At 61.3% G+C, this 22445-nt stretch overlaps 1 protein-coding gene and 1 non-coding gene across 5 annotated transcripts in view; both read right to left on the reverse strand.

Annotated features, from left to right (window-relative positions):
- The window catches only part of TBC1D16 (TBC1 domain family member 16), a 50454-nt gene that overhangs the window by 6953 nt on the left and 21056 nt on the right, over nt 1-22445 (reverse strand). For 3 of the 4 annotated variants that reach the window (XM_090290791.1, XM_090290790.1, XM_090290789.1), the window contains exons 4-7: nt 2873-3034; nt 1886-2033; nt 826-990; nt 243-619 (exon numbers count right to left, since the gene is read on the reverse strand). In XM_090290791.1, coding sequence (XP_090146917.1) covers nt 243-619; nt 826-990; nt 1886-2033; nt 2873-3034 — 852 coding nt within the window. The remainder of the gene's footprint in view (nt 1-242; nt 620-825; nt 991-1885; nt 2034-2872; nt 3035-22445) is intronic. The other variant, XM_090290792.1, reaches the window with a different exon arrangement.
- LOC149999046 (U6 spliceosomal RNA) lies at nt 10666-10770 on the reverse strand. The gene has a single exon (XR_016507394.1). It is a non-coding gene; the product is annotated as a U6 spliceosomal RNA (small nuclear RNA).

Genomic DNA, 22445 nt, shown 5'->3' on the forward strand with positions numbered 1-22445 from the left:
GCTGACTGCAGCCCAGGGACCATCCAGGCCCAGACAGGCCTCAGCCAGCCTGGCTCCTGGGGCGCCCCAGAGCCCCCCGCCCCTCCCCCACTTGGATATGTGAGCTAAAGGGCGCCTGTGATAACGACCGCACTGCTGGGCCCGGAGACCATTCTCGAAAGAGACGCGGGGCCTCCGAACGCGTCAATGCTGAACGCACTCCCATAGCCCCTGCAGGCGCCCTTCCCCGCGCGGGCCGCTACCTCTTCTGCTGGATGTCGGCGTACTCCTTCCGCTTCTGCGCCCGCAGCGCCTCCCTCTCCTCCGAGGTGGACTCGTGGCTGTAATAACGCAGCAGGAAGGGCCAGACCTCCCCCCGGATGGACACATCGATGCCGCCGAAGAAAATGGCCTGGAGGAAGCGGCAGCAGCTGGGGAGGGCGCACGCGGAGCCGGCTGGAGCGCCCCCAGATCCCCGGGCGCTGTGCCTTCGTGGCCGGGCCGCGCCTTCTGACAACCGAGGCCACTTGTGTGGACGGGGAAGGCGCGGGCCCTGCGTTCCCACACCGGACGCAGCCAGGCTCGTCTCAATGTCAGTGTCTCCCCGCCACCGCCGGGGCTGCCCACGTGGCGGCCTAATCTGCGGGTGTGGACGAGCTGCGTTTCACCGCGCGCTCTTCCAGGCCGGCGGAGGAGGGACCCCCGAGTCCCAGGGACAGGGCTCTGGCTCCAGCGCGCGTGCTAGCCCCGCTCCGCACAGGAGGGGACCGACTCCCGCCCCGGGGGCCCCGCCCCACGGAGGGGGCCCCCCGCCCCCGGCCCCGCGCTGCCCGCAGGCGGCCTCACCTTGCGCAGCTTGTACTCCTCCTCCACCTGGCCCAGCTCGTTCAGGTGCCGCAGCCAGGCCGAGACGTCCAGCCTCCGGTACAGGCTCTCCTCGGGGTGCGTCTCGGAGGAGGGCAGTTTGGGGCGCCGGATGGAGAACTTCATGCAGGTCTTCTCGTCGGCGCCCTGCCGCACAGGGGACCGTGGAGAGATAAGTGTGCCACCCCCGGGGGCTGGGGGGCCGCCAGGCCCGCAGTGATCTTGAAGGGATGGGAAAGCCCCTCCCTCTCTCCTGGAGGGAGGGGGCGCCTCTCCCCTGCATTCAGACCCCCTAAGTGGCGACTGTAATCAAACGCAATTAAAATGAAAATACCTTCATCTTCACGTGGCTTCCCCGCCCCCGCCTGGCTCCCTGGCTTGCTCCCACCAGCAGCCTGCCCTCCCCACCCCCACTCTCCCTGCGACCCTCAGCCACAAAATGGAATTAATGCCTCGTTGGGCCCAACTTCCCTCTGTCTCTGCCGGAAGGGCCTGCAATAAATTACATGTGATTGGCCACATACAAAGGGATCGCTGTTCAGCGAGCCGGGCCTGCCTGTCACGCTGTCTCCATGGGCAGTCACGAATCCAGGGCACAACTACAGCTGACATTTAATTCAGAAATCAAAGGTTGTCCAAGGCAGGGGGGAAAGCCCGGCTCCTGGAGTCGGGGAGGCCGGCAGGAGGCTCGGTGGGCAGGAGGGGGTTTCAAGTCGGCCCCATTTCTAATAAGCACATACAGACGCACCATCTCTTAAACAGATAACTAAAGAGCGCTTATTACATTTGGAGGGAGATGGAGCAAAATATGGCAGGAGGCCTTGTCAAAACACGACCCTTCACGTGCGGAGCACTGACTTTACAAGAAGCCCCGGACGCCTGTTTCAAACGCGGAGTTGCTGCCCGCTCAGCCGCAGCCACCGCGGTCACGGCCCACGAGGCCCCGGGTGGGAGGAGAGGTGTGTGTGGATCATCGTGGGCCCTGACGGAGGCCACAGCGCCTCGGCTGCCCGGCATCTCCCTGGGGCCTCCCCTGCGCTACCTGGTCCTTGAGGTGGGTCTCGGCGCAGTACTTCCACTGCTGAAACACATCCGCCAGCTTGTCCAGGCCCCCGTGGTGGAAGTGGAACACCTTGTACTGACTCTCCCGGCTGGCGACGACCAGCTGGCCGCTGGTGCAGGCCTCGTCGCTGAGCGGCCGTGGGAGGGGGAGGTAAAGGGACGGATGTGTAAACACAGGGTTTGGTTTCCCAGTATAATCAGAGGCCACTGTCACTGACCTCGGAGGCAGGAGACAGGAAGTCCCTGTGGGATCTGGCTGTGGGCCCAAGAGGGGTACAGAGTCACCTCCCAGCAGCAGCCAGCACCCCCTTTGCTGAGGAAGGGCCAAAGGGCCGCCCCTGTTTACTCCCCAGGAGACCGGCCAGAGAGGCCTTCTGTGCGGCTTCTTTCCGGGCAGGGGGAGAAGATGCCATCAGTGGAATTGGGTTTTGAATCCAGGTGGGCAGCAGCCAGACAACCTCTCCCAGGGGCTGCCCCTCCAGCAGGCATGGGTGGCACTCTGGGGGACCCTCCTGGGAAGTCACCACCCACCCACGAGGGCCATCAGCCGGGCCTTGGCAGCCTTCCCTAAGAGGCTGGAATGTGGCTCTGGGTCTGTCAACCCTCTCCGGGAACACGTCTGCTTCTTTGGTTAGTGCCATCTGGTGGCTGGGTCACTAAGCCTCTCAAGAGGGATTAGATGTGGCTACTGGGCAGGACAGTCCTAGGGATGGTCCGCCCATCACAGACAAAAGGGCACATCCTTCCGGAAAGCCCCTAGCCGCTCAGTGGGTGGCAGGGAGCAGCTGCAGCTACCAGTTCGGCGTGTCCCCCCACCCCTCAAGCCAGAGTCCCAAGCAACAGCGGGCCCCGCCACCCTGAAGGCGGACGAACGAGTCTGGGGTCCCACTGCTGCCAATATCAGTGATGCCAGGGCCCTGGCCCCGAGCAACCACCGGCTCACCTGCCGCGGGGAGCCGGCTCTCACCTGAAGAAAAGGCGCAGGGAGCGCATGTGTCCCAGGTCCACGCGGAACACGCCACAGATCTGCTCCAGGGCACGCGCCCTCTGCGGCTCGTCCCAGCGCGGTGCCTGCAGGAGGCCGTTGCCATCCGGGAACTGCAGGTGGGCGTCCACACTGGAGGGGGAGCTGGGGGAGCAGGTAGTGTGATGGCCACATGCCTCTCTGTCCCCGCAGCCCAGGGGGAAGGACAGGGAGGGCATTGGGGAACCATGAAAACACACTCGCCAGGCTCAGGCGCCCGCAGACACAGCCAGACACACACACAAGTAGCAGGATCTCCAGACACCGTGAATGAATGAATGAATGAATGAGTGAATGCCTTAGAGGTCACACCCAGTGACATTGCCATGTGCTCAAATCCGTTCCACTTCAAAACAACAGATGAGGTCATGCTGCTATGTCGTTGCTGTGTGACCTTGGGCAAGTTACCAAGCCTCTCTGAGCCTTTTTCTCATTCGCCAAGTGAGGATGGTAACAGGACTTTGTGTAGAATGAAGGGCGATGGGGTGGCCAGTGCTGGGTCCCCAGGTCCTAGGGGCTATTCCCCGACCGTTGCAGACAGCAGGGGGCTTCTGTTAGGGTTCAGATTGGCTCACCATTTTCTTGAAAAAGTACTGGTGCAGTTAGAAAACACTTGGGTTACTAATACTATTCATACTAATAGAAACATTTACTAAACAGTATGGGCCTGGCGCTGGGTTAGCCACGCCTCACGTGCTGTTGTCACCCTCGGGATAACCCCAGGGACGGAGCAGTGTTAGCGCCCGCCTCACAGAGAAGAGGAACTGCGGGCCAGAAAGGGCGAGTGACTTCCCCAAGGCCACACAGCTGGCAGGTGGTAGAGCTGGGACTTGACCCCAAGCTTGGTGACCATGTCCTCACGAGCATATTTGATGGCTTCAGAGTTTGAAGTTCAGCAGCACGACCCCATTTATTCTGCTTTAATAAAAAATTCACGAGTTTGTTTAGAAGCCCAGCTGTAACACGCTTTATCCCATGGATTCGCCACACCGCGGGTTAAATGCAGTCTCCTGGGATTTGAGGACCTGCATCGGAGTGAAGGCAGGCCTCGGCTGGGGCCCGCGGCCCAGCATCTGACAGGACACGGCTACTGTCACTGTGCCCCGCTTCCCTGCCTCAGCCCGGGGCACCGCGTTGGAGGTGACTGGTCTCAGGCACGTCTCGGTCTCTGAATGCAGCTACTCTGGTTGTTGGGGGCGTCCCTAAAGACAGAGGCGCCTGTCTGGGGTCCTAACAGCTTCTGGAACAGCGGCTTCTCTCCCCTGCCCGCCGCCCCGCGCGGGCTCAGCCGCATCCTCCGTGTTTCCGGGCACCAGGGCTGTCCGAGGAAATGGACTCAGGTGAACACAGAGAGCCGGGCGGGGAGGCTGGCAGATAAAGCTGAACCACAGGGCCTCCAGGGCAAACTGGGACCCAGAAAGGCTGAGGGATGTGCCCGCCTTCCGCGGGGACCCTGACCGGCTGTGCGACAAGGTCCCAGTTTGTAAAACGAGGCAGGTTGCAGATCTGGAGACAACCCCCCATCAGGGTGTCAGTCTGCTTACTGCACAGCGAGGCCGAGGCCCTGTGGCCGGGACAGCCCTGCTTGCTGGAGTTCCCTGCCGGCAGGCCGGCCCGCCCAGGGCTCGCCTCCAGACCCAGCTGGACTGTGGCCCTCACAGGGTGGCATTATTTCCTGCCTCTCTCCCCACCCCACCCCCCACCACTCCACACACACCCAGCTCTGCCCTCCAAAACCGCATGTCTTCCCAGCACGCGTGTCCCGGTCACCTGTGGGGCAGGCCACGGGTCCCAGAAACCAGATCCAGGACGGAGACTCACTCGGACAGTCCTGGGCAGAAACCTTCTGCTCTGCTTCTGGGACCGGGAGGACCGGTCCCTGGCGGGGAAGGAGCCCCGGAGAGGCAGAGAGATGGAGAGAGGAAGCCACGACCCCCCGCACCTCCCTGCAGCAACCTGCCTCCAGGCAGAAGTCTGCTTTGCCCTCTCCGACTCCTCAGGGGGAATTATCTGCATGAATTAATTGATTGATGAATTAATTCAAGATGCTGTGCTTGGGCCCTGCGGTCGGGGTTCCACGGGTTCGTCCTCGAGCAAAGCTGAGGGCAGCCTCGGTTCCATGTGGTCGCCTGGGTCGTCTAGGACGGCGTGTGTCCCCCTCAAGACCGGCTGCCGCAGTGTCAGGGCAGTCTCTCGGTGGCTTCCGCATCCCCGGCCCCGGCCCAGGCAGGGCCCAGAGCGTGCGGCGTGTAAGACTCGTGCCTGGGACGGGTGGCTGTTTTCAGCTGCAAGAGCTGAAGTCTTCGTTACGCAGCACCAGTTGCCCGATACAGACAGGAGGCGTCTGCTTTTAGAAAAAGCCTGGGGGGACGAAGGCACCTCCAAACGGACTGAGTTATGGTTCTCAAGGTCAGAGAGACGTGTGGCCAGATTTTAACATTTTCAAATAACCAAACTTATCAATTTGCTCTTGTTTTTCTTCGTTCTGAGACTTTTGTGGAAGCTGACAGAACTCCAGTGGTAAGTCCCAAGCACAATGTCTTTGTTTTTTGTTTAGATTTTATTTTTTAGCGAGAGGGGAAGGAAGAGAGAGAGGGAGAGAAACATGGATCTGTCGCCTCTCACGCGCCCCCAACTGGGGACCCAGCCCACAACCCAGGCCTGTGCCCTGACCAGGAACCGAACTGGCGGCCCCTTGGGTGGAGGGGGACGATGCCCAGCCCACTGAGCCACACCAGCCACGGCCCAAGCACAGCATCTTGAATTAATTCATCAATTAATTCCTGCGGATAATTCCCCCTGAGGAGTCGGAGAGGGCAAAGCAGACTTCTGCCTGGAGGCAGGTTGCTGCAAGGAGGTGCGGGGGGTCGTGGCTTCCTCTCTCCATCTCTCTGCCTCTCCGGGGCTCCTTCCCCGCCAGGGACCGGTCCGCCTGGCCCCAGAAGTGGAGCAGGGGTCTTCTGATCGTGAGTCTGTCCGAGTGAGTCTCCGTCCTGGATCTGGTTTCTGGGACCCGTGGCCTGCCCCACGGGGTGACCGGGACATGGCGTGCTGGGAAGGCATGCTGACTTTGACAGGTGCTGGGTGCATGCAGAGTGGCGGTAGGGACTGAGGAGAGGGGACGAAAGCAATGTACCCCTTTGGTGGCCCCTCATAATTGCCAGAACTTGAAAGCAACCAACATGCTCTTCCGTAGGCGACAGATAAACCAGCCATGCCACACCCAGATGACGGGATGCCGTTTAGCACTCCGAAGAGAGGAGCCGTCACGCCTGGAAAGGCACGAGAAACTTAACCGGGCAGCTCGGAGGGAAAGGAGCCAGTCTGAGAGGGCGTGCAAGGTAGGAGTCCCACCATCTGACACCGGAAGTGGCGAAGCTGAGGGGACGGGAAGATCGGTGGTTGTGGGCAGTTGAGGGGGGCAGGCGCAGCCCAGGGGGTGTTTAGGGCAGTGAAACCACCCTGCGTGACCCCTACACGGTGGATCCGCGTCACCGTACACTGGTCCACACCCACAGGATGTACAACACCAGAGTGAGCCCAGGGTGGACTCGGGGTGGTGGTGCCGCGTCAGCGGGGTGCAGTAATTGTAACAAACGCACCATCTGGCGGGTCGGCGACGGCGGGAGGCTGTGCAGGTGCGGGGGCCGGGCACGTGGGAAACCTCTGCACCTTCTGCTCCATTTTGCTGTGAGCCTAAAAGCGCTCTACAAAGTCAAGTCCAGACTTCCGGCCAAGATGGAGGGTAGACAGACACGCTGCGTCTCCCTCCACAGCTAAGAAGGAAGACAACTACCTCAAAACTAGAGACAACCAGAAGTTCCAGAAAATCAAACCGCATGTAAGTCCAGCAAACAAACACATAAAGAAGAAATACTCACCCAGACAGGCAGGAGGGGCAGAGAGGACACGGTGTGGCCAGCAGAAAGCGCAGTCACACGTTTTAAAAAGTCAGAAGGGACACCTGGGGAGTGTTCCCAGCTTCTCACCAGACCTCGAATCTCACAATCCCAGAACCAGGGAAAATCAAGCCTCATTGCTTCTGACTGTGCAGACCAGTGGGGTTGGGGCGGAGGCAGAAACTGCCGGTCTCAGCAGAGTCCACTTGTTTAAAGGGCCCCACGGTCCTAGAGGGTCCGCAGACCCATCCACTCTGGGAACAACCGCCAGGGCAGCAGCTAGAGGGACGGCAGTCCCATACGAAGTGGGAGAGGTGCCTGGAAAAGGGGCGAGTGCTGGGCAGGCGGTGTTGTTCCCTCTCAGACCCCTCCCCCCCACAGCGCCACAACGTGGTGAAACAGGTCGCCCTGTACTGACGAGTCCCTAAGGCTCCGCCCCTTACAACATAACAGGTGTGACAGCTCCACCTAAGACACAGAGGCAAACACACACAGGAGCCTGTCAGAATGAGGAGACGGAGAGGTATGGCCCGAAAGGTGGAATGGATCAAGGTTCCAGTGGGAAAACTAAGCGACGAGGAGATAGCCAACCTAACAGACGCAGAGTTCAAAACACTGGTGATAAAGATGCTCACAGGCTTGACAGATATGCTTGAGTACGGCAAACGCATCAGAGAAGAAGTGAAGGCTATGCTAAGTGAAATGAAGGAAAACCCACACAAAACCAATGGTGAAGGGAAGGAAGCCAGGGTTCAAATCAGTGATTTGGAACATGAGGAAGAAAAAAGCAGTCACCCAGTGCAGAATGAGGAAGCAAGAATTGAAAAAAATGAGGAAAAATTCCCAAATTTTGTGAAGGAGATGGACATACAGGTCTGGGAAGTACGGAGGGTCCCAGACGAGCTGGACCCAGAGGGGACCACACCAGGACACATCATGACTGGGATGCCAAAGGTGAAAGATAAAGACAGAGTCCTGGGGGCAGCAAGAGAGAGGCGGAGAGTCACCTACAAAGGGGTGCCTATAAGACTAACAGCTGATTTCTCAAAAGACACTTTGCAAGCAAGAAGGGACTGGCAAGAAATATTCAATGTGATGAAAAGCAAGGACTTACAACCAAGATCACTCTGTCTAGCAAAGCCATCATTTAGAATGGAAGTGCAGATGAAGTGCTTCCCAGACAAGGTAAAGCTAAAGGAGCTCATCATCACCAAGCCATTATTATATGAAATGTCAGATGTGGCAGGCCAACCTGGCAGTGGCCCTTGGCTCCTGGAGAGTCAGTCCCAGGGCCTTCTAACACGCCTGTCACCCGCTGTTCCCGACCCCAGCCACCCCCAGCCCTCAGCCTGTGCTCCAATGTCACCTCCCCCGCCCCCTCTGCCCTTCTGAGCCACGTGAGATCGCGCAGGGCTGATTACGGAAGGCATACATCCTGGGAGGACAAGAGCAGGCACCTTATTCAGGTTTATGACCAACACAAGTCAGGAAAACATAACCAGCCCAAGCCCGGCTTCTCTGCGCCAGGGAGGGGGCTGGGCAGGCGAGAACGCGCGCCGGCGGGAGGAGAGGACGCAGCCCCCTTTGGCTTCTGGGTTTTATTTGTTTTGTTTTTTTCCTGACTCCAAGAGAACGACATTGTCAGGTTCCGAAGTAAAAGCGAGAACCGTTTGACCTCACCGACCCGGCTGCGTTCACGCGTCTCTGAGCCTCGTGCGTCACGGGCGTGTGTGAGAGCTAAGCAGGTGGCCCGGCTGCGCCCGGATGCTACCCAGGCTTCCCCCGTAACGTGATTACCCGGCGCCGTTCATTACGGGCCGGAGACTCTGATGGCAGCCATCATTTGTTTTTCCTTCTCCCTGAAGGCGTTTGCAGATGTGCTTGGAGGCTAAGGGGTACTGGGTACCTCTAATAAATAAAGCAAAATAATTAATAGCACCAGCAGCCTAGAGACTGCGCCCCGCTGCTGCCGCACCAGGCTGCTGAGGGCCCGTTGCTCCGCGCCATCCCCCGCTGACTGCGACCTTGAGCGACCTCCCCGAGCAGACCCCAGCAGAGAGGGCTTTCTGAACCAAAAAAGGACGGAGGCTGAGCTGCACACACCCGGATTTTGCAGGAACTCCACGTGGCTACGAAAGGCTATTTCCAAACCAAGGCACTCTCGTTAGCTCTGCGCACTCAGCCCATCACGGGTGAACCTGGGGGTGTCCGTGACCCAGAGAAAATGCAGAGTGACCCCAGTTCTCGCCAGTGCAGGGCCCTGACAGAGGCAAGGCCCCCAGGAGCTGCCCTGGCCTCTCCGAGCTGGCAGACAAAGCCAGAGCGGCACGCGCGTGGGGGTTCACACCTGCCCCCGACACCCAACTGAGATTATGAACTTGGGGTCCCCAGGGTCAGGCCTAACTCAGGGTTCCAACCAGTCACATGAAGCGGCAACCCCAACCCAAACCAACAGCGGGCTGCTCAGGGGAGATGGGGACGGGCGGGAGGGCAGGAGGCGGAACACCTGGGCGTGAGCCGTTCTGCAGGACCGCGAGATCCCCGCCATCCAGGCGCCGTTGGGAGGAAGTGGCTCGGTCCTCTCCCTGTTGGGCGTTTAGTGCCCTCCAAAGGCACCACGTTGCCCCTGTGAGGCATTTCTGCAAAGACACCTGGAGGGCAGCATCAGCCAGGAACTGTCACCCTGCAGGCTGATGCCCGCCTCCCACGGGGTCACGGGAACAGGAAGGACCCCGGTGCTCCTCCACCACAGCCCCTGTCCGAAAGGCCTCCCTGGCTGCAGGGCCAGCAGAGGCCCCAGCCAAGCTAGGTAGCTAAGGAACAAGAAGCAGGATGGGTGGGGACTCGCTGACCGGTGGGCGAGGCCCAGGCCCACACGCGGTCCCCTGCAGGTTTCTTACGGCCAAATCCAGGAAGCCCAAGGGCCTGCCTGACCCCACCGTGGGCACCGGCCCGCCCAGGCCCTGCGGCTCCCAGGGTAGGCGCACGGGCGGCAGGTCTGTGGTTGTCAAGCGCCCTGGGGTCCCCGACACGTCCCTTAGCTCTGCAGAAACAGAATTGTCACCACCCAGGCTGGTGGTTTTCTAACTTTTCTGGTGACGTTCCCCTAGGCAATTTAAAAATGGGATGAATACTAATAATAATTTGACTAAATTTAGGTGTCCCCTCAGGCATCAGGCATCTGATTAAATTTCATAAACTCTTTTCCAGGCTCGCTGCCTAAATCCACCTTCTCTCTCCACTCCTGGACCACCCCGTGGGCCTGCGAACTCCACCGGGCCGGCTGGCACGCACCCCCCCCCAAGGGGGACAAGAAAACGGAAGGGGCGGGCAGGGGCTGCCGTAACGGAGGTCCGTCCCCAGGAGAAGCGTGTGGTCACAGGCGCATTGAAGGCGGCAGGGCCAGGCGATGCACTGTCCCAGCAAGGGCACGGAGGTGCGCAGCCTGAGGGGACCGGCTGGGAAACACAGCGGTGGTGGCGGGGCTGGGGCTGGACGTCAGGACCTTCGGGACGCCGAGCTCCGGGCTGGGCACTGCTGTGCGGGCTTTGTTCCACTCGCAGCCCATCCGGGCCCCGTGCACTGCCGCGGGAGCCCCGGTGGCAGAGTCCTGAACGGTTATTTCCAAACATGCCACCTGGGACGCTCAGAGCGCCCTCCTGGGACTGACCGCCACCCTGGGTCCCTGCAGACTGGGAGGGGAGGCCGGAGTCACGGAGCACCTGCGCCCCGGACTTAGTGAGGGCGTGGAGGTGGCAAGAGGGCTAGTCCCCAGCCTGGGAGGATGGGCTAAGAGGCTCTTCCCCCTCTCTATCCGTCTGTCTCTCGGTCTCTCTTAAAAACACGGAACGCTTCACGAATCTGCATGTCACCCTTGCGCAGGGACTATGCTCATGTTCTCTGTATCGTTCCAACTGAAGCGGGCGAGCGCGGGAGGCACTTCTCTCTGCGGCCTGGCCCCGCGGCAGTCTGTCCTGGGGGGACAGAGAGGCCAGAGTGTGGCGAGTGGCAGGTCCCAGGGGCTCGGGGCGGCTCCTGCCTCCGGGTCTCCATGAACACGGCTCCAGCAGGGGGGCACTGGAGGGGGCTTTGGGGACCCTCTGAGGGGGGGCCAACACCTTCCTCTGTTTGATGTGCCCTCCTAAGAAGAAGTCAGAGACCCCAGGAGGTTAATGGGCTGAGGACTAGACTTCACAAAAGAAACAGAGCGAATCCACACACAACCCCCAACTGCAGAGGGGTGCAAATGAACTCGGGTTTCTAGCTGGTGTATCCCGGGCGGCTTGTTTCCAAACGGGGGTGGGGTGGGGATGGGGGATCAGGCACCCCTCCCGCCTGAGGCGGCGCGAACGGTCGGGGCTCTGCCCTCCCCACCAGCTCGCTGCAGTCGGAAGGAGGGCGCCTGTTACGCACGCAGAGGCTCGGCAGCGAGAGGACCCGTCGCAGCACACGGTGTCCCGGCTCTCCCTCTGCTGCGGCACGGCTGGGGCTGGCCGGCCACCGCGTCCCGGCCTCTGTCTGGTCCCTGCATCCGGCGGGCCGCTCCTCTCTCTGAGGGCCGCTTCAGGTGCACGTAGCCATGCATGGACCTCTGTGCACATACACACTGACACGTCCAACTTTTGTGCATGTGTGTACATGGAACCTCTGCATGTACATGTGTGTGCACACGTATTTATGCCTTTGTGCACACCTGTGAATTTGTCCGCAACTGAGGCTCAAATCTTTACAGCAGCAATGGGCAACATGTCCCAAGAGTGACCGATATTCCCCTCTCTCGGGGGGACCCCCGGGAGGAATAACCCTCTTTGTGCACAGACATGTTTCCAGGGCGTGTCAAAAATCAGAAACAACGGAATGTCCTTCAGATGTATGGTCAGTACAACGTCATATACCCACCCCCTAGGATCCTATGCAGGTGTAAGAACTGACGGCCATTCGGGACACACGCCAGCGTGGGGAGGACCCATGGCTGGGCACGGGTGGGAGCGCACACGAGCCGGTGACGGGAGTGCAAGCTGCCCAGCGCCCGCAGAGAACAGCAGGTGTGTCCTGCGAGGCCGACACGCCCTCTGGCAGGGACCTGTCCCCGGCACCAAAAGGCTGCCAGCGGCACTGCTCACAGACCGAGGCCCCAGAGACAAACCGGAGGGCGGGCGGCGAGAGCGCGGCCCCTGGGCACCCGCAGCTGCGTCACAGCAGCGTGCCAGGGACAAGGACGTGTTTCCGAAGCTCACGGTCCGGCGGACGCCCTGGGGGTGCCGTTGGGAAGGGCGCACACGTGTGGATAGCCTGCTTTGGAGGAGCAAGGAAATGAGGCACCGGCACCGCACAGGGGGACGTCTTCCGGCGAACGCATCCGGGGCTGAGGGGGCGGGGGGTGGGGGTGGGGGCAGCCCGAGGGCTCGGTCTGGTCCGGCTGCCGTGCTCTCACGAAGCTGCGTGGCTTCTCCGTCTCACATATACGTTTGCATATGTCACACAACAAAATCTAAAATTATGTTTTTAAAAAAATCAAGAAACCAAACAGTGTGCCTACAACTCTGTCAAATAACTAAGGCATCAGAAACAGAAGAACGGGCCAGCGAACGCGAGGCCGGAGGAGAGAGGCCCAGGAGTGAGTGGTGGCTGGGTCGGGGGCAGAGCACAGCTGGGGGGCATCCCCTCCTCCTCTCCTCTCTTCCCTATTTTCCAAACTGTCTCGGGTAAGTAGGTGTTACTTTTATCGTTAACAAGAAAAGCATCTCCCCCATCATTAAGAACATCAAAGGCAAACACAAACAAACAAGACAAAGCGAAAACCTACCCTCCATAAACAAAAACTGACTGAGCAAACCAGTTTCAACAGGGGGTCACGTGGCCACACCTGAGTCAGTCCTCAGCCCGGAAGGAAACAAAGGCCGTCCCAGGGCCTCCCTCGCTTTCCCGGGGCCCCTGGCTTCCGCCTGCCCGCCCCTCCCGTCCCCCGCACCCACACTGGGCCTCCCGTCCCCATGGACCCAGATGGGGTCTCTATCGAGGCCAGTGGCACAGTTTTCCGGGCTGCTGTGACAAATGACCACGAACCAGGGGTCCTAAAAGCAGAGAAGTTGATTCCGTCACAGTTCTGGAGGCCAGGAGTCCAAAACCAAGGTGTGCATGGCTGTGGGCCTCTGAGAGGCCCGAGGAGAGCCCGCCTGCCCCGCTCACGCTCCTGGCTGGCAGACACGTCACGCTGAGGTCAGCCTCCTCGTCAGGTGGCCTCCATGCCGCGTGCCCTTTTCTGTCCCTCATAAGGACACTCACTGGATCTGGGGCCCGCCGTCCTCCAGGGTGGCCTCACCTTGCTCTTTAATCGCATCTGCAAAGAACCTCCCCAGTAAGATCCCACTCTTTAGTTCTGGGGGACACGTGAATTTGGGGGACAGTGTTCAACCCAGTGCAGACACATATGAAGACGGTAACACTGGGCAGTGTGTGGGAGGCAGGGTGGCCTCTCTGAGGCCCGTCTGATGGCTCAGGGGGCATCACCCGCTGGTCCCAGAGTGGCTGGCTCCCACTCTCGGAGGGGACAGCTCCTGGGGACATGGCCAGTCTGTCTCGTGGGACGTGCCGGGGTCCTTCCCTTCCGCCCAGCAGGCAACGCCCGCTCCACACCCCGAGACTGCAGTGCTGAGCCAGACAGGAGGGTCCCCTCCGGCCGCAGAATGGTCCTCCCATCAGCAGCCCTTTGCGCGGACTCCCTTCACTCTCAGACATGGGCCTCCGGCCGGAAACTGTGCCAAACACTCTTCAGTCACTAATTAACTTTCTGGGTGAAGATCTTCCTAACTGTACACTATCCACTCTGCCTGGGCCCTTGGGGACATGCGCTGTCCTCGGGCACTGGTCCTGGTCCGCCTAACGCAAAGGTGCCACTTTCTGCCGGGCAACAAACTGCCCGTCAAGGCTGCAGAGGTCAAGGGGGACCCAAAGAGGAGCCCCCGCCACTCCAGACCTGCTTGGCGAAGCTTCGTTTCAATGGAAAACGAGAGGTGATAGAGAATAATGTCTCCCCACGGAAGTCTTTGCTCTCTGAATGGCTGATGTTTTCTTTGAAATGTTCCGACTGGGATCTGCGGCTCCTCTGACGGAACCGGCAGCTGCCATCCATCAGGCGGAAGGGTAATCAGGAAGCGGGAGCGACTGCTGAGCACCTGCAGGAGCGACCGCCCGACCCCCATGCAGGGTCCCCTCCCCCATCGTGGGCCAGAGCCATCGCCCCATCCCGGCCCTGGTCCCCGACCTTGCGTTTGCTGGGCGCGCTGGGCACGAGCTCCATGTCGCAGGTCTGCGTTTCCTCTGCAAACGCAAGGACATCTCTGATCGTCCTCAGCGACTGAGGCCCCCCGGCCGCAGCATCCGGTCGGAGCTCAGGAGCAGAGCGCTCCCCCCGCACCCCGTCTGCAGAGCATCTGAGGGAAGCCTTCCCCCCACACCCTCATCAGAAAAGACAAGTGGGAGGGACAAGAGAGCCCCCCGCAGAGGCGCTCCCCACTTTGAAGGATGAACAGCAGGCGTATCGGCCGCTGTCCAGACACCCCACTCCCAGCTTCTTCTTAAAGGGCGGAGCCACCACAGCAAATGTCTGGGTTTAGTCTCGGAAACCGAGTCCCTGCTGGGCCTCCCACCTGCCAGGAAAGGCCTGACCGCTCTGAGCCCTGCATCCTGTGTCTTTAGGGGGGACGCCACCGTTAGGTCCACAGGAAGGTGTGGTTGAGAGTGAAGCCTGCAGCCAGCCCTGCGTCTGAGGCCCTTCCCTGGGCGGGCTGGGAGGGCAGGGCGGGCAGGGTCAGGGTAGGGCGGGCTGGGCAGGGGTGGGGTGCGCTGGGCAGGCTAGGCAGGCTGGGGTGGGGGGCGGGGGGCTGAGGCAGTTGGGCTGCGTTTGTCACGACCATTGGAAGGAGCTGGACTTGCGGCCAGCTGTCCCTTCTCATCCTACGGTCCCCGCTGCCATGTTCCCCGGCTCCCTTCCTGCAGCAGCCTGGGAGCAGAGCCGTCTGGGGTGTATCTTGTGTCCACAGAGGCCCCTGAACAGGAGGTGGGGCCCAGGCTCCTCCACTGTGGGCAAGGGAGGGTCAGGACAAGGTCAGCTGGGGCCGGCGTCAAGGCCAAGGCCCACTTGGGCCCCCAGCAGGGAGCAGGCATCTTTTCCGCCCATGGCCTGAACCCCGACCCACAGGGGGAAGTGCCCCAGCGCAGCTTTGGGGGGGGTGTTGCTTCTTGGAGGGTGGCTATTTTTAACAGAATAAACAGGCGCCTGGTGACCAGGAACCATTACTCCCAGAGAGCGAGGCGGGGCGGGGCCCCCGGGAAGTGAGGGTGCTCCCAGCTTTGTGACGAGGCCTCACTCCTGGAGAGCCCTGCATGCTGCCCCCGGCGCCCCTCGGGTGAAGGGCGTTCCCTGAGAGCCAGCAGAGTTTGAGGAGGGGCAGCAGGGGCTCCCTCCAACGCGCGGGCTCCGGGCAGGCAGGACCTGCCCTTCCTGGAGCCTTTAATCCGCGTCCTTCGGGGGGAGCGGGGAGGCGCACGGGCTCGAGACCCTCTGAGGGTCTTGGGCAGCGAGGCAGGTGTGATCCTGAGGGAAGCGGCGTAACCCGGAGGAGTCAGGCGGCCCTGCACGTCGGACAGCAGTTCATACAGAACAGAGACGCGAAGGAAAGACGGAACACGCAAGGGGAGGGGGCGGGCACTGATCATCCGCTTCTGACTCGTGCGTGTGTGTGGCGTGGCGTGTCTCGTGCACGTGTGTGGTGTGTGGCGTGTTTGTGTGTGTGTGGCCCTGCATTCCTGTCCAGGGCCAGGCCAGTGTGCAGCTACGAAAGGACAAGAGTGTCCCCCGGGGTTCCAGCGCCCCGCGCGGGGGCCGGGAAAGAGGGACGGTCTCACGCGTGCTCAGCAGCCACGGTGTTTACTGACCCTGAGTGTTCTCCCGGACATCCCCAGGGATGTGCTGGCCTGGCCTCCAGCCCGGCTCCTCAGCGAGTGGGCGTCTGCCCAGCCTTTCATGTTCTTCCCGGAGCCCCGAAACCAAACAACGGGGCCCCGAGGAGTCCCGCTGGGCAACAGGACGTGCCCCCGCTCCAGAGACGCTGCGGCCGGTTTGCCCAAAGCGGAAACGGTTTCTGCTTGTGCCTTCCTTCCGTCCACGCCCCACGCCCCGCTCCATCAGGCCCGTTCCCCGGGGCCCCGTGGGCGCCCAGACGGGGGTCCGGGCCCCGGAGCTGCCCAGCGGCCAGCGCCCCACCCACACAGCCCGCCTGCACCCTGCCCGGCGGCCGGGGCGCCTCCCGGTGAACTTAGATGTCCGAGTCCCACAGAGTCTGGGCAGCCCCCCAAACCGACGACAGCACGGGGGCGGGGGCAGCCAAAGCATTCACTCGAGGAGCGAGGGGGTTTTCTGGAAGGTTCTGTGTGTGGGCTGTGGGTCCTTCCATTAAGCAGCCCCGAGCAAACCTCAGCGGCCCCCGCTTGCTTTGTCGGAATCGAAGCCTGGTTCCGACCAGCACGGTGCAGCCTGTCCGGGCCCGTCCTTGACGTGGCCATGTCGCTCGGGCTCTGGCCGGTGCCATCCACACCCCCGCCCCGTGCCTCCCACCCCAGCCCTTTCTGGGGACCCAGCCCCCTCAGCCCCCTGAGGACAAGCCTTGCAATCAATAAGAAAGAAAAAAGGTTTCCCCAAAGAACGTTTTTTTAATTAGGAAAAAAAAAGCAGCGGGAGAGGGGAGTGGGGATCCGTCCCACTGTTCAGTAGAGGAACATGAACTCCGGTCAGTGCAGAGCATGAATGGTCAGGGAGCGGGGACCTGGGACCCTGCTCACGGGCAGGATCCTGGGTGGCCACGGGCACCCATACAGACCCTCATAAGCAGCAGCCCGGCCTCCCCAATAAAAAGCCCCTCCGAGCCCGGCTCTCCCTCCTCAGGTGGGTGAGCCGCCGGGCGTCACCTGTGACCGGCCACCCACGTTCACGCTTAGTGAGCAGGCTGAGCTGGAGGGACGTTGCCACCGGCCTCAGGGAGCCCACCTGCCCCAACTCCCAGGAGGCAACGGAGAGCCCACTTTTCCAGGTTCTGAAAAAGGCTAAGAGCTGCCTCCTCGGAACAAGATTTCAGGGCCTGACTCCAGAGTTTACTGCAGCTGCTTTCAATTCGGATGGGAGAGCAGGGCTCCACCTTACAGGGAGTCCCTTGCCCCGGCCAGGGAGAGGACACGGTCAGCCCCGGCCACCACTATTAGCCCAAGGCCAGGATGCTGCAGCCAGCTGCGAGAGCCTTCCCTCTCAGCTTGGGCAGAGGGCAGAGGGCTGCCACAGCGAGCCGGCCAGGGCGCCCAGGCTTATAGGACCCAACTCGGACAAGCTGGTCCTCAGACTGGCAGGGAGCCCCAGGCGGCTCCTCAGTGTCTGGGCTACCCTGCTGCCTCAGGTCCTCCTCCCCCTCCCTCTCTTTTCTGTTGGGGCAAAAATACATAATATAAAATTTACCCTTTCAGCCTCTTTTCCAGCACAGCCCGGTGGCATTAAGCACAGTCACACTGCTGGGCAGCGGTCACCCCCGTCCCCTTCCGTCAGACCCCTCTCACCGTCCCCACCGCACGTGCAGCCCGTCCACCCCCGCCAGCCCCGGCGCCGTCCCTTCCGCTCCTGGTCTATGGCTCACCTGCTCTAGGGACCTCGTGCAAATGGAGTCACACAGGGTTCGTCCTCCTGTGTCTGGCTGATGCCACCGAGCACACTGTCCTCTGGGTCCACCCAGGTAGTAGCAGGTGCCGGGATCCCCTCCTCTCGAGGGCCGAGTGACGTTCCATTCTGCTTGCCCATCCTCCACCCACGTCTTATTTCCAACACGTCTGCACTGACCACGTATTAGATGTATAGTAATAATCATTATCTTTCTAAAAGTAGGGGCCCAGCAAAGTGCGTCCCAGGCAGGAGCACCCCGGAGACTGCGCTGGGCTGTGTGAGGGGTCGGGGTGTCCGCACCGGGCAGTAAGAAGAGCAGGGACCGGGCTGCGTCCCTGGGTCCAACTGACCCGGGCTGACCCCCACCCCGTCAGCAGGAGGCCTCTGCTCTGAGGCTGGAGGAGGCCGTGGTTGGGATGAGGAGGGTGGGGGGCGGGCCTGCTGGCAACTCTGCCCCGGACACCTGGAGAGGAAATGGAAAGTTTGGGGAGACAGTGGTCCCCTAACTACAGAGACAGGACGCAGGGAAGGAGTGGCCAGGGGCCCATAGCCCGGCAGCCCGGCTGGGCTCTGGGCTCGCACCCGCCTCCCCACGGCACGCAGCCTGCCGGCCTTGGTGACGGCCCCCGGGTCAGGCCCCGGCCAGTTCACGTCCGCTCAGGAAAGAAACCCAGCGTGGCAGCAGGCGGTGGGAGGTGGGCCCCCAGGGCCGGTGGGGCTTCCTTCTCTGGGTCGTCTTGGGCCCTCAGCAGCTGAGTGGGGGCCTGGGGAGGGCGGTGGCCCGGCTGATCAGGGGGAGCCTGCCATCTGCTGGGCACGCGGAGCTCCCCCCTAACGAAGTGGCACCTCCAGGAAAATGGAGCCCAAGCGTGGGGACTGCAGCCTCGGCCTTCGCGGGGGATGTGGCAGGACCGGGAGCCCAGACTCAGGACCCTGGGCCTGGAGGGAACAGCCTGTCCCTTCCCAGAAAGCGGGGCCCAGGTGGGCCTTGGGGCACTGCGTCCCCACCAGCAGCCTCCCTGTGGAGGGCGTGCCCACATGTCCGCCGGGGGGCCGGCAAAGACGCCTCTCTGCCGGCTCCCCGCACTGAGGACACACAATGTGTGCTTTCACCCCAGGCGGGGCTGTGGGGGCACAGAGGCCTCTCTGGGGTGCACGCCGGCTCTGGCCCTGCGCCCCGCCGTGTGCGGTTTGGAAGCTCAGGGAACGGTCGCTTTCCACGGCCGTCAGGGAAACTCCTGAGACACAAGACCCGTGCCTGTCACATTGGTCTGACCCTGAAGGTGACAGCCCAGAAGTCTCTGTCTGACCATGCCATCCCGAAAGGGGGGGCCACGACCCCCACCGTGCCGTGGCGGCTGGGACGGTGGCCACGCGGAGCATGGCCGTGTGAAGAGAGCCGTCTGTCACCCGACACCCTGCCCGGCCGCCTGCCAGGCTCAGAGAGAGACCGTAGCTACCAAAAATAATCCTCCTGGTGTTTAAATATTTACAGAAGCAGACAGATCCTGATGCCTTCACCACGCACGGGGCCGCCTGCGAGCAGCCACATCTACCTCCCAGGTCCCCGTCCCCTGCCCCCTCCTCCTGCCCCCTGACGTGGCTGGGTCTCCTTTCCCAGGACCCGCGAGAGCCACTCTGCCTCTTTCCAGAACAATCCCATTCCAACCTCTTCCTCCCTTGTTACTTCTCCCCTGGCAGGCATCTCCCTCCTGTGGTCCTTTCTGTCCCCGAAGCCCCTCGGGAAAGGACACCCTTGTCTAGAGGGTCTGCGCCCCGTCTGGGAACCCAGCAAGCACCTTGCAATGGGAAGGTGTACCCCCGTAGCCCTCAGTGCCTACTCCCCTCCTGGGCACTTGGGCCGAGCCGGGCTGGGGTGGGCACCCTGCCACGGGTCTCAGGGGCCCGCACGCACTCAGGGGCCGCTCCCCTGGACGATCCCGTGGGCGTGTGTGGCCCCCGTCCCACCTCACGGAGGAGGGAATGAGGCGATGGCTAGCTGGGGCCGTGAGCGAGCAGAGCTGGGGTAAGGGGCCAGGTCGGGGCCCCAGGGGCCCCCACTCAGGGATGCTCTGTGCCACCAGAAGCCCGGGACTTGCTCTAGGCCACCTGCCAGCCACAGAGCCCAGGCCTGCTCCCAGCAGTCCAGCGGCCAAAGGGCGACATCAGGAATGACCCGTGTGGCTGGGTCTTCGGTGGCCCCACACTTCCTGGGAAGCCAGTTTCCCTGAAGCAAGGAAGCAGTTCTGAATGTCGCTGGGGGGCCCCCGGGAGCCCGGGCCCCTGCACGTCACGGGCATGTGAGGAGCACGGACCGAGGCAAAGGAAAAACCCAGGCGCAGAGGCCCGTTCCCTTCACTGGGCTGGGGAGGAGCGCTAAGACACACGGAAGCACAGATGGAGTGGTCGGATCACAGACAGACATCATCTGTCCCCCCCACCCCCCACTTTTAGGGCGATTTCATCAGGTATTGGGTTGCATTGCAACAGCCAGGCCTGGGTCTCCCAAGGCCTATCTCACGGCCTGCGACCTCACGCTCGGGGCTCTCGGAAGGAAGGCCACATGGGCCTCTGCCAGGGCTGCTGATGCAAGAGTGGGGGCCCCAGGGCGGGGGCTTCCTGCTCCCCAGGGCGCCGTGCCATTGGGCGGCTCAGCCGGAGGACAGCCCACAGCTAGTGCAACAGTCAGCATGGGTTGCGTCACGGATCCCCAGGGGGGCTGTCATGGTGTGTGAGCGACAACAGCCTTGCCTGCCTGTCCTCAATGTCCCTCCTGCAGCCGCCACCCCGGTCCCCAGGGAGCGCTGCCTCTTGGGGAGGCTGCACTTCCTTCTCCCCGACTCGGGAGGGCTGAGAGACACCCCGTTTCCGGCCCGTCCTGACAGCTCCAGCGGGAGGCTGTCGGCCTTTGGCGGGCAGGCAGCCATGAAGAGCTATATCTCAGGATGACCTGCCAGGCACCTCTTCAGAGTCTTGCTTTTTTGTCCCCTTGGCCGGTGACTTCAGGGATTCACCCTCAGAGCCAGGGACGGGTCGGGGCGACAGAAGAGGGGACCCTGGGAGAAAAGGGCAGCCAGAGAATGCTAGAAAATGGCTGGACACCGGCACAGGCGGGAGCTGCCGCACCAGGGCCCCGAGCCGCAGGCAGGGCGTCCTCGGGGACGGCGCTCACGGGTCCCCGAGACGCGGTTCAAACAGAACATAGCACACTTCTCGTCCACAACTTCTTGAATATTGACCACATAGTGAAATGGTGATACTTTAGGTATACGGGATTATTAAAATTAATTTTCCATGTCTTTTTTTTTTTTTTTACTTTAAAAAATGTGGCTGCCTGACCAGTGTGGTTCAGTGGGTTGAACATCATCCTGCAAAGCAGAAGGTCACCGGTTCGATTCCCGGTCAGGGCACACGCCTGGGTTGCAAGGCCAGGTCCCGGTTGGGGGCGTGTGAGAGGCAACCGATCTGTGTTTCTCTCCTTCTCTTCCCCCTCCCCTCTCTCTAAAATTAAATAAATGAAGTCTTTAAAATGTGGCTATTAGACCCCCATAGATATGCAAAACTGGTTTTTGGCAAAGATGCAGAAACACTTCAAAGAAGGGACAGCCTCCTCACACCCGGCGCCGGGCGGTCGGACGTCCACGGGCCAGAGGGTGAGCCGCAGCCTGAATCTCACTCCTCGTGCAAAAACCAACCCCAAGTGCATCACGGGCTTCGGTGCCCAGCTATAAAACTTTCAGCAAAATGACACAGGAGATCATCTTTGGGACCCAGGACTAGGCTAGAAGTTCTTTTTTTTCAACATCATTTGTTTTTATTTTTCTTTTTTTAAAACAGATTTTAGCTATCTATTTACTTAGAGAGAGGAAAGAAGGGAGAGAGAGAGGGAGAGAAACATAGATCGGTTGCCTCTTGCACGCCCCCAGCCGGGGACCCGGCCTGCAGCCCAAGCCTGTGCCCTGACTGGGAATCGAACCGGTGACCATTTGGTTCGCAGGCCGGCGCTCAGCCCACTGAGCCACACCAGCCCGGGCTGGCCTGCGTGTTCTTAACACTTGACACCAAAGGCAAGATCCATGAGAGGAAAACCGATCGTTGGACATGATCAAAATTAAACTCTCTCCCCTGTGAAAGACCCTGTAAGGAGCAAGAAGAGGGCTTCATACTGGGAGAAATACTTGCAAAATCATATATGTGACGCAGGACTCGTGTCCGGAATGTATAAAGACCTCTCAGAAATACGACAGGTGCGAAGAAAACCCCGCTCGACTATGAAGAGACATTTCACCACAGAGGACACATGGGTACGACGCACACGGGAAAAGATGGTCGCCGCCCCAGGAAAACGCAGGTTAAAACCACGAGGAGCTATCACAACCCATGTGTCAGAACAGCCCGAACCCTGGGGGAGACGCAGAGCAAACGGGTCACTCCCTTACGGCGGGGACAACGAGGGACGGCAGAGCTGCTCCGGACAGCAGGCTGGCACTTCCTTTCGTAACTAGACATGCGGGCACCGTCCACGCGAGTCCGCGGCAGCGCTGCCGGGAGGTCGTCCCGGAGAGGCGAGAACACGTTCACACAGAAACCTGCGCGGGGGGTGCACAGCCGCTTCGTCCGGAGAACACGGGAGGGAGTGCCCGGGGCTAGGGACGGGGACAAGGACTTCCCTGTGACTGTAAGGGGGAGCCTACGGGAGCCGTGTGGTGAGGGATCCATCGGGATGTTGACGGGAGCGGTTTCCAAACCGCGCGGGACTGCACACGTACATACGGCCGTCCCCGGTATCCGCGGGGGACCCGTTCCAGGACCCCTCAGATACCAAAATCCACGGATGCTCAAGTACCTCATATAAATGGAATAGTATCCGCCTCTCACCTACACCCACCCTCCTGTACACTTTTCCAGTTTTTGA

Source organism: Furipterus horrens, unplaced genomic scaffold (assembly GCF_987537825.1).
Source record: "Furipterus horrens unplaced genomic scaffold, mFurHor1.1.pri manual_scaffold_11, whole genome shotgun sequence".
Taxonomy (NCBI): domain Eukaryota; kingdom Metazoa; phylum Chordata; class Mammalia; order Chiroptera; family Furipteridae; genus Furipterus; species Furipterus horrens.